Source organism: Pan paniscus, chromosome 18 (assembly GCF_029289425.2).
Source record: "Pan paniscus chromosome 18, NHGRI_mPanPan1-v2.0_pri, whole genome shotgun sequence".
NCBI classification, from domain to species: domain Eukaryota; kingdom Metazoa; phylum Chordata; class Mammalia; order Primates; family Hominidae; genus Pan; species Pan paniscus.
Window position 1 is genome coordinate 78,925,266 of NC_073267.2, and position 11,547 is coordinate 78,936,812.

The 11,547-nt window shown below is 44.3% G+C and overlaps 1 protein-coding gene across 4 annotated transcripts in view; it reads right to left on the bottom strand.

Annotated features, from left to right (window-relative positions):
• TERF2 (telomeric repeat binding factor 2) overlaps window positions 1–7,876 on the bottom strand; it is a 33,103-nt gene extending 25,227 nt beyond the window's left edge. For 2 of the 4 annotated variants that reach the window (XM_034940567.3, XM_055100399.2), the window contains exons 1-3: window positions 7,461–7,861; window positions 7,259–7,354; window positions 6,449–6,579 (exon numbers count right to left, since the gene is read on the bottom strand). In XM_034940567.3, the coding sequence (XP_034796458.1) occupies window positions 6,449–6,579; window positions 7,259–7,354; window positions 7,461–7,839 (606 nt within the window). In that variant the 5' untranslated portion in view covers window positions 7,840–7,861. Of the gene's footprint in view, window positions 1–6,448; window positions 6,580–7,258; window positions 7,355–7,460 lie in introns of all 4 variants that reach the window. The other 2 variants (XM_014341797.5, XM_055100400.2) reach the window with 2 other exon arrangements.
• Between the last annotated feature and the right edge of the window lie 3,671 nt (window positions 7,877–11,547).

Here is an 11,547-nt window from a genome sequence, read left to right on the forward strand (position 1 = left end):
TCTGTGAATTTCAGCATCAATTTATATGATCATATGGTTTTTCTCTTAATATGGTGGACTACACTCATTGATTTTCAAATACTGAAGCAGCCTTGCATTCCTGGACTTTGGTTTCCCCACTCTGTCACACACTAACTGCATCTGCACCCAGGGCCAAGCAGCAGGACAGACAGTGGAAGGCTATGGGATTTGTTCCATGTTCTGGGGATCACAGCTCCTTTGGTGAGAAAAAGAGTTCTCCTCCTTCAGTTTTAGATGTCTGCCCCGTTGCCACTGTCACTGCTAGGCAGCTGCTGCCACCAGGATAGTATTGCCTGGGGGCCAGGGCAAGAAAGAAGCGAAAAAAGAGAAAAAACTGGGATTTCTTTCACCATCTCTGACCCTTGAGAGATCCTTCCTTGCTCCTCAGACCAGAAAGAGAAAGCTTCTCTTGGTGCTCTTTCTGTTCACACCTGGAGTGCACTTCCAGGTTTCAGGCTGCCTTTGAGTCTGGGCTGGGTGACACCAGAGAAGGAAAAAATGGTAAACTATTCATCAATGGTTTGGTGGAACTTCAAATTCTGGTCTCCTTCCCTATATGCCTATTTCCAGATAGAATCCTCAGATAGCTACTCCATGCATTCTGTCCAAGACTTATAATTACATTAAGAGGGAGAGACAGAAGAGAGTATGTTTACTCTATGTTCTCCAGAATTGGAACACATATCCTTCTATATTTAATGTGTGAAGCAAGAAAGGAAATATGAATGCTTTCAAATTGAAATGAAGAAGTCTGCTTCAAAGGTTGTGCTATGAGCTTATCTTTTAAAACTATGTATTAATTTCCTGTGGGGGGGAAAAATTAAAAAGATGAATCACTGCTTTTTCACTTGGCAGTTCCCAGAAGTAAGTATAGTTTCTTCTCTTACGTATTTGTTAAGGTTTCTAGGGTATAAGCAGTATCAATGGTCTCTGAATAAGTTAAATAAAAGGGAAATTCCAAGCACAGATTTTCAAAATAGGTAAGGTAGGTTTATGTTGGGAAGAAATGCCAGAAAGCACATTTATTAACAAAGGAAGAAAAGAAGACCAAACTCACAGAACTGAAGAATAAAGAAGCAGATGCAAAAAGAAGCAAGGCTGTTCTGGGAAGTAGCAATGTTTAAAAAGCCTCAACAAATATTTTTGTTTCAAATGTAAAGTTCTAACAGAGTGTATCTGATATACAAGCACCCCAAATGGGGTAAGGCCCTCAAAGAACATCAAGCTGCTGTTGCCAAAGCTGCAGGGGACAATGCCGCATAGTAAAAAGCAACATATAAATGCTTCAAGGACATGCTATACGTGTTGCTACCCCTTGTTCTCTAAAGAAACCTAACAGATCAATCTCTCCTTTAGTTATGAGGAGAAAACAAATATAGTCTTGATATAATTAACAGCTTGCAGAAGCAGGTCTCAAATTTTTGGTCTCAGGATTCTTTTATATTCTACTTAAAACGTTAATGCAGACCCTCAAAGAGCTTTCTGTTTATGTAGGTTATATTTGTTGATATTCACTGTATTAGAAACATAAATCAGAAAATTTTAAATATTTATTAATTCATTAGAAAATAACAATAAACTCATTACAAGGTAACATAAATAACATCTTTATGAAAAATTACGGCATTTACTAAGATAAAAGTTTAATGAGAAGGGTGACATTTGTTTTTCATTTTGAAAATCTCTTTAATATCTGGTTTAATATAGAAGATAGCTGGATTCTCATAACTGCTTCTGTATTTAATCTGTTGTGATGTGTTATTTTGGTAGAGTGGGGTTTTTTTTGAGACAGAGTTTTGCTCTGTCACCCAAGCTGGAGTGCAGTGATGTGATCTCAGCTCACTACAGCCTCCTCGCCTCTTGGGTTCAAGCGATTCTCATGCCTCAGCCTCCCAAGTAGCTGGGATTACAGGCTCGTGCCACACACCCGGCTAATTTTTGTATTTTTGGTAGAGACAGGGTTTCACCATATTGGCCAGCCTAGTCTCAAACTTCTGACCTCAAGTGATCCACCCGTCAGCCTCCCAAAGTGCTGAGATTACAGGTGTGAGCCACCATGCCCTACCCTTGGTTAAGGCATTTTTAAAAATCTGGCTTTATACACATACGAAGCTGAAAATGGAGGAGTATTTTAATAGCTTTTTCAGAAAACTGTGGCTATTCTTGTTTGATTCTACATGAAACTGCAGTAAGTAAACTTTTCTTAATCTGTCACATTAAAATCCATCAGTCAGCTGGGCGCAGTGGCTCACTCCTGTAATCCCAGCACTTTGGGAGGCCAAGGCAGGTAGATCATGAGGTCAGGAGTGCAAGACCAGCCTGGCCAAGATGGTGAAACCCATTTCAATAATAATACAAAAATTAGCCAGGGGTGGTGGTGGGCGCCTGTAATAACAGCTACTTGGGAAGCTGAGGCGTAGAACTGCTTGAACCCAGGAGGCGGAGCTTGCAGTGAGCCGAGATCACGCCACTATACTCCAGCCTGGGCGACAGAGAGAGACTACGTCTAAAAAAAAAAAAAAAAAAAAAAATCCATCAGTCTATCTTGTAGTTTAAATAGATCTTTCATCCATGGATGACTTCATAACATCATGCATTGGTCATCTGGAAAATACTGGTTCACTGAGTTATGAAGATCTTCAAATGTTGGCACATTCATTAATTTTTTTTTTTTTTTTTTTTTCTGAGATGGAGTCTCACTGTTTCCCAGGCTGGAGTGCAGTGGTGTGATCTCGGCTCACGGCAACCTCCTCCTCCCGGGTTCAAGCAATTCTCCTGCCTCAGTCTCCCGAGTAGCTGGGATTACAGGTGCCCACCACCACGCCTGGCTAATTTTTTTTGTATTTTTAGTAGAGACGAGGTTTCACTATGTTGGCCAGGCTGGTCTCAAACTCCTGACCTCAGGTGATCTACCTGCCTTGGCCTCCCAAAGTGCTGGGATTACAGGCGTGAGCCACCGCGCCCAGCCTAAAAAATATTTTTTAAATGTCAGTTGTTAATATTACCAATCTTCAGAAAAGACTAAGTATTGGGAAGCTATCAAGCACATGAATACAAGTTTTCCAAAATTCTGTTTTTCACTAGAAAGCTTAAACTTTATCACTGGCAACAAATACTGTCACTTGTTTTATGTGACAGGTTTGCTTTACTCATTCTCAAGAAAATGACTGCCAAATACCCAAGTGTGAACAACTGTAATTTGTCAGTTGTTCTTTCAGGTAAAATAGTATTCCATAAAAAAGCAGCTAGTTCAGCATGCAACTCTAATAATAACACAAGTGCTTTTCCTGGTAACCATCATGTTTTGGTATGCAGCAGAAACATTTTAGTCATACTTCCTCTTTTTTTTTTTTTTTGACAGGGTCTTCACTCTGTCGTCCAGGCTCGAGTACAGAGGTATGATATCAGCTTACTGCAACCTCCACCTCCCAGGCTCAGGTGATCCTTCTGCCTCAGCCTCCCAAGTAGCTGACACCACAGGTGCACACCACCACACCCAGCTAATTTTTTGTATTTTTGTAGAGACAGGGTTTCACTATGTTACCCAGGCTGGTCTGGAACTCCTAGGCTCAAGCGATCCACTCACGTCAGCCTCCCAAAGTGCTAGGATTACAGGTATGAACTACTGCACCTGGCCCATACTTTCTGTTTCAACACACAAAATCCTGAAAAGATGTTTACTCAAGGCTCTAGAGTTAATAAAATTCATCCAGTTTTTGCTGCTTTACCAAAGACATTCTTTTTTAAATTTTTTTTTAATGGGAGTTCTGGGCTTTTAAACAACTGTGACTAAGATTCTTAATTAAAATTGGTAGTTTTAAAAAAAATTGTGGCAGTGAAGAATACAATGACTACTAGTACAATTACTACCATCTTGATCACGCTAAGGAATCACCCATTTTACTCATCCTTGCTTTTGTACCATCAATGCAAATGCCAATGCATTGAAAAAGTCAAATAATGTTTTGGTTTTGCTTATGAAAACAGCTTTGACCTCATGGCTTCTCTGAAAGGGTCCTGGGGACCTCCAGAGATCCCTAGACCATGCACTGAGGGTTCTAACTTAACAAATAACTTACTTGATAAACTTTCCGAAAGATTCAATATACTTTTAAATAAATTGTTTTGGCACTTTACAAAGCTTAAATGCATGAACAAGGCTCACTGAACCTAGGCGTCTATAGAATTTTCCCGATCATTAACAGATTCCGTGACTGTAAATGAGAAACTTTTACAAAGTAAATTGAAGAGATGGATGAAATAATATCATTTAACAACTAGGAGATCAAGGTAATTGTGGTTGCCAACCTCAAAGGCAGCCCCCAATGCACCTCACCTCTTGCGGAGTCCCATTCACACTCTACCAGAGTGAGTCTAGTCTGTATGGCCAAGAGCATATGGCGGAAGTGATAATGTGTCACTTCCAAGATTAGACTATACAAGAACTGCCTTGGGTTCTTGCTCTCTTGCATGATTTGCTGTAGGAAAACAAAGCTGCCATGTTGCAAGCAGCCTTATCTGTGAAGAGGCCAGGAGCTGAAGTGTCCAGCCAACAGCCAGTAGGAAAGTGAGTCTTGTTAACAACTATGTGAGTAGGGAAGCAGTTGAGTCTTGAAATGACTGCAAACCTAGCTGACAGCTTGACTGTAACCTCATGAGAAACCCTGAGCCAGAATCACTAATAGACTCCTGATCCTCGGAAATTGAAAGATAATATTAACTGTTTTGAGCTGCTTATTCTTGGAGTAACTTGTTACACTGCAGTAACAATAAGCATAAGATCTAGTACCTGGTGGAGACTGGAAAAGCAGAACAGAGTCAACGTAAGAAAATGGCTACTTTGAGAGCTTAGATTTTTCTAATAGATTTTTCCTAATGAACCACCCAAATAAGGAGCTCTACGAGCCTAAATAATAATAATAAATACGCAGCTGAAAGATGAAAGCCCACAAAGACTCTTCCAGAAGAGGGGCCAGATGGCAAATCTATAGCCTTGTGTTCTAAAGGAGTTGCTACAGGTTGAGCATCCTAAATCTGAAAATCCAAAATCTGAAATGCTCCAATGAGCATTTCCTTTGAGTGCCATGTTGGCACTCAAAAAGTTTCAGATTTGAGGGCATTTGGGATTTCAGATTTTTGGATTTGGGATGCTCAAACTAAATTTAATGCAAATATTCCAAAATCTGAAATCCAAAATGCTTCTGTTCCCAAGTATTTTGGATAAGGGATACTCAATGTGTACTTAATAGAAGTTAAATGAATTATTCTAAACTGGTACCCATTCAAAAGATCCTTAACAGTTCTGAAAGTAGGCATGAATTTCTCCTCCCTTGATAATGTCTTTTCTGGCATATGCCTCCCCTCAACCTAAACCTGATTTTCCTATACTAAAAATGTACTCTTGAAATTATTCTTCCTTGGAAATGACTAATATTTAAGCATTTTTTTACAAGACCAAAAGTAGTATCTGCCCAAGGTCCTTAATTAAATAAATAAAATATGTGCACCTCATGCACACTAGTTGTTTTTTAATAGGGTACCCAAGTACAATGTACACAGCCGAGAGACAGGTTTTCCTTGCGAAGCAAGGTTTTTCTTTCTACCCCACCCCCATCTTTGGGATCCCATCCTTTTAGGGGTGCTCTTTTCTTAACCATTTCCCTATTTTCTACCACCAGGGCAATGCTTAGCTGATGTTTTCCATCTTCACCTCTGCATCTGCTTCCACACCCCCCAGCCTTGGTTTTGGGGGAAGAAAAATCTTTTTCTAACTGGTTCCCACAGCCACTTCTATGTTTTAAATTAAAATAATTTCTACTGTTTGAAGCTACCTGAGCCACAACACAGTGACAATCCCAAATTCCTAGACACTCCATTAGCTTTCTTCTTGAATTCAAGAACACTGCCTGTGCCGGATTTCTATCATTCTTCTACCATTACTATTTTGCTAGCTGGCTCATTATCCCAGCACCTCTGATTCTAATCTATCTGTTCAAAAGGGATATCCTCTATGCCCCTCTTTCTGCAGACAGAAAGAACTCAAAGTCAGTACCACATTTTCCAAGGCCCCAGTTTATCTCCTTGGTTTATTATAAACAAGCGTGACCAAACCCTAGGCCAGAGTTACTTAAGGCCCTTGTAGAGTGCTCCCGAATGGTGCAGTAACCTCCAAAATGTCAGAGCTTCAATGCCAAAGCCACAAGGAAGACCACCCAAATCACAAAAACTGAGCAACTGCCGTTACTTCCCAAGCCTGGGTGGGAAAGGAGACACCTGAAGAGATAACGTCTGTGTGTGCGCTTTCTTGCTTGCTCAATCTCTCCCCATTGCTGTTTTCCTCTGCCCCACACAGTAAAGAGTAAGTGCTGTATCCTCAAAGACCCTTGATTTTTGGTCAAAGAAAAAAGATATAAAAATAGAGCCTTACAGCTTCCTTGACCAGTTTTCTACTGGATTCGACCACTGCTTCTGTCAGTGTAAATTCCGTTTTAATCATCTCCAGCACATTGATAGCTGATTCCAGTGGTGTGAGCTCAGCCTCCATATCAAAGGAACAGTCTAGGACAAAGCACAGTTTTCATTTTAAGCTCTTTTCTAAGGGTAAAAAAGTTATGTCCAAAAATTATATATATATATTTATGGAAATGGAGCATGCAAATATGGTAAGATTTGCATTTAATTTTTTGACATATTTGCTACAGGTTGACATACACGATAAGGGTCCAAATTCAAATCAATGAATTTAACGTGACCATTTTTTAACACCTGTCAAGACAGGCAAAAAAATTATTTTTAAATACATGCATTTGCCTCTCAAATTCAGAATATACCCATCCTCCTCAGATACGAGTGGCAAGAAACTGACAACAGCTAAATAGCTTTCAAGTTAAATTCAGAGGGGAAAAATGTCAGAGTACTTCCACTCTGAAAAACTCTCTACCATGGGGGAAAAAAGATGTCCATATGAACATAACTCACTTCAGATAGGAGCAAAGTTGGGGTGAGCAATTAACAGGTGGGAGAAGATTTTTAAAAAACACAGAAAAGCAGCCAAGACAACCTTAACCGGAGAAAACTAGAGCCAGTCGAGCCAGAAAACAGACCCACCGTAGAATGAAAAAGACCACTCTCATGGAAACTATCGCACTTTAACCTGGAATCCTTCAGTTCTAGATATAAGTTTTAAAACAAAACCCTACGCAAGTAAGCCCAGAGAAGAACACAAAAATAGCCATACCTAAATTTTCCCCTTCTTCAATGCGCGACAGACACTGCATAACCCGCAGCAATCGGGACACGGTATGCTCCTTCCCCAAGGGCCTGACAAGCAAAGCTGGGAGAGAAGACATCGTTGGCTGGGCGACCCCCAGTCCCGACTCCCGGTCCCCCGGACCCCCTTCCCCAGCGCTCCAACCCCCTTCCCCCGGCCCGGCCCTCACCCTGCATGATGTCCCGGATCTGTCTGAAGTCCCCGTACCGGCTACCCCGAAAGGCCCGCAGCGCCTCGTGGAAGTAGAACTTGAGCACCCAGCGATTGACTGCCTCTTCCAGCCGTGCCTCCCCCGCGCCGCGCTCCGCCGGGCCCCCCAGCCCCGGCTCGTGGCGCCCCCGCCGGGCCCGCCCGCTACTGCGGGACGCCCGCCTGCCAGCTGCCCGCCCGCTGCCGTCGCTACTCCCGCCTCCTCCCGCCATCGTGTCCGATCGCCGCGCGCCCTCCCCGCCCTCCCGGCCGGGCCGCTTCCTCGGCTGTGACGCCGCTGGGTCACGCACGACGCCCGGGCCGGAAGCGGGGCCCGCCGTCCCGGCTCCCGCGGCCATGATAGAAACAGCGTTCCGAGGCGCCCGCGGGCTTCTGGGAGGGAAAGGACCGGAGGGCCCGGCCCCCTTCTCAGACGCCGTAGTTCCCGATGTGCCGGCCGCAATGCCTCCTGGGGCTTGAAGTCCACGCCGCCCAGGCCGGTGAACCCGGCGGGGTTTGCAGTCAACTTCGCTCCGAATTTACAGAAAACAGCTACTATGCTAGGGACGCGGAACAGTGTATTAGAGACTGAAAAACAGGCCGGGATCGGTGGCTCAACGCCTGTAATCCCAGCACTTTGGGAGGCTGAGGCGGGTGGATCAACTGAGGTCGGGAGTTCGAGACCAGCCTGACCAACATGGAGAAACCCCATCTCTACTAAAAATACAAAATTAGCCGGACGTGGTGGCGCATGCCTGTAATCCTAGCTACTCGGGATGCTGAGGCAGGAGACTCGCTTGAACCCGGGAGCGGAGGTTGCGGTGAGCCGAGATCGTGCCATTGCACTCTAGCCTGGGCAACAAGAGCGAAACTCCGTCTCAAAAAAAAGAGAAGAAAAAAAAGAAAACCAAATATGTGCACCTTATTAAACACTTTGAAAATTGTGGAAGAGAGCATACACAGAGGAAAGTCTTTAAACAAATTTGTATTTTAACAAATACTGTAATTATAAAGCAAAGACCAGTGTGATACCAATAAATAGAATGCACCTGGCAACCCAGCCTCTAGACATATACTCTTTGTAATCACAAAAATAACACATTTTGTTGTAGAACAATTAGAAAAATAAGCAAAAGGACCACCCATAGTCCCATAGAGGGTCTGAGTCACTTTCAGATATCTCTGATACTCTTGGAATTCACCAACTGGCACTTGACCAAATGGAGAACCTCCAGCTCAGACCTTAGTTCAGGATGGTGGTTGTGGGTGCCTCTTCCTGAGAGGCCCAGTAACTGGTCTAGCTTCAAAGATTGTCCTACCAGCCCCACTAGTCTGGAACCTGCAAAGATCCAGTTTGGGGCCACTCAAAGACAACTCAGAAGTGCAGGTGGCCAAGTCCTTGAGGATGTGAATCCCATGCTGGACCTGTGCATTAATATCAGGACCTTAATATGTATAGTATCCTGGAAAGCCAAAAGTTCTACAAGGTACACGTTCCGGGATGAGAGAAGAGGCCTCTAGGTCTGACTGATCTTTGGTGATCATAACTGCTTTTCTTTTTTTTCTTTTTTTTTCTTGAGATGGAATCTCGTTCTGTCGTCCAGGCTGGAGTGCAGTGGCACGATCTCGGCTCACTGCAAGCTCCGCCTCTGGGTTCATGCCATTCTCCTGCCTCAGCCTCCTGAGTGGCTGGGACTACAGGCGCCCACTACCATGCCCAGCTAATTTTTTGTATTTTTAGTAGAGACGGGGTTTCACCGTGTTAGCCAGGACGGTCTCCATCTCCTGACCTCGTGATCCGCTCGCCTCGGTCTCCCAAAGTGCTGGGATTACAGGCGTGAGCCACTGTGCCCGGCCCATGGCTGCTTTTCCATTCCAGCCTGCTTGCCTTAACCAGGAACCAAATCACTTGCCTTTATTTTAGTTTTTTTGAGAAAGTTTCACTCTGTAATGCAGGTTGGAGTGCAGTGGCGCAATCGTGCTCACTGCAGCCTTGAACTCCTGGGCTCAAGTGATCCTCCTGTCTCAACCTCCCAAGTAGCTAAGACTACCAGCGTGTGCCACCATGCCTGGGTAATTTGAAATTTTTTTTCGTAGAATTAGGGGTCTTGCCGTGTTGCCCAGGCTGGTCTCGAACTCCTGGCCTCAAGCACTCCTCCCACCCTGGTCTCCTAAAGTGCTGGGGATTTCAGGGTTGAGCTACTATGCCTGGTGCCAAATCACTTGCCTTTCAATTCTAACTTTTTTTTTGTTTTTTTTCTGAGACAGAGTCTTGTTCTGTTGCCCAGGCTGGAGTGCAGTGGCACGATCTTGGCTCACTGCAACCTCCACCTCCCGGGTTCAAGTGATTCTCCTGCCTCAGCCTCCCGAGTAGCTGGGATTACAGGCGTGTGCCACCATGCCTGGCTAATTTTTGTATTTTTAGTAGAGACGGGGTTTCACCATGTTGGCCACGCTGTCTCGAACTTCTGGCCTCAAGTGATCCACCCATTGTGGCCTCCCAAAGTGCTGAGATTATAGGCGTGAGCCACTGCGCCTGGCCAGTGCTAACTCCTCTACTTGCTAGCTGTTTAACCTTGAACGAATCCCTTAACTGTCTCTGTGCCTCTGTTTCCACATCTGTCAAGCACAAATAATGAAGGTACCTCTTGGAAATTATACGAAAAGTCAATGAATTGCTATTTCTAATGCCTTTAGTGAAGGGCTCAGCTTGTGGTAAGGGCTCAGTAAGTGTAAGCTGTTTTTTGTTTGTTTGTTTTTTGAGACAGAGTTTTGCTCTTGTCGCCCAGGCTTGAGTGTAATGGCGCAATCTCGGCTCACTGCAACCTCCATCTCCCAGGTTCAATTGATTGTCCTGCCTCAGCCTCCCGAGTAGCTGGGATTACAGGAAAGCAGGAAGCACTTAAGGTTTTCAAAGAAGTTCCCTTAAAGAGACAGTTGGGTATTTGTGGTAGATAAAGAAGAGAATGATTTTGGGATAACCAGAGGATGATGGGACTTTGAAAAATGAGGAGAAAATCCATCAAGCAGGACACTTACGATTTGCGCACTTTATGTAAGTCATACCTTAATTTTGAAAAAATAAAAGAAAAATGAGTTTTTTTTGATAGAGGAGAGTAGGAGACTTTCTAGGCAGGTCCTGGATGAGTTAATAAAAACAGCTTATACCGGCCGGGCGCTGTGGCTGACACCTGTAATCCCAACACTTTGGGAGGCCAAGGTGGGTGGATAACCTGAGGTCAGGAGTTGGAGACCAACCTGGCCAACATGGTGAAACCCCATCTGTACTAAAAATACAAAAATTAGCTGGGTGTGGTAGCTGAAGCCTGTAATCCCAGCTACTCGGGAGGCTGAGGCAGGAGAATTGCTTGATCCTGGGAGGCAGAGGTTGCAGTGAGCCAGGATCCCGCCAGTGCACTCCAGCCTGGGCAACAGAGCCAGACTCCGTCTTAAAAAATAAAGATGAAATAAGGCCTGTAAATAATGTCTGACAATGCTGGGTGCGGTGGCTCACGACTGTAATCCCAGCACTTTGGGAAGCCAAGACATAAGAATCGCTTGGGAGGCAGAGGTTGCAGTGAGCTGAGATGGTGCCACTGCACTCCAGCCTGGATAGAGTGAGCTCTGTCTTAAAATAACAATAGTAATAATAATAATGATAATAATAACTGGCCAGGCACGGTGGGTCACGCCTGTAATCCCAGCACTTTAGGAGGCCATGGTGGGAGGACCACCTGAGTTCAGGAGTTCAAGACCAGCCTGGCCAACATGGTGAAACCCCATTTCTACTAAAAATACAAAATTAACCGGGCATGGTGGTGGGCACCTGTAATCCCAGCTACTTGGGAGGCTGAGGCAGGAGAATCACTTGAACCAAGGAGGTGGAGGTTGCAGTGAGCCGAGAACATGCCATTGCATGCCAGCCTGGGCGAAAAGAGCAAAACTCAGTCTCAAAAAAAAAAAAAAAATTGCCTGACACATGCCAATCAAGCTAGCAAGGTTTTTTTTTGAGACAGGATCTTGCTCTGTCACCCAGGCCAGAGTGCAGTGGTGTGATCGTGGCTCAC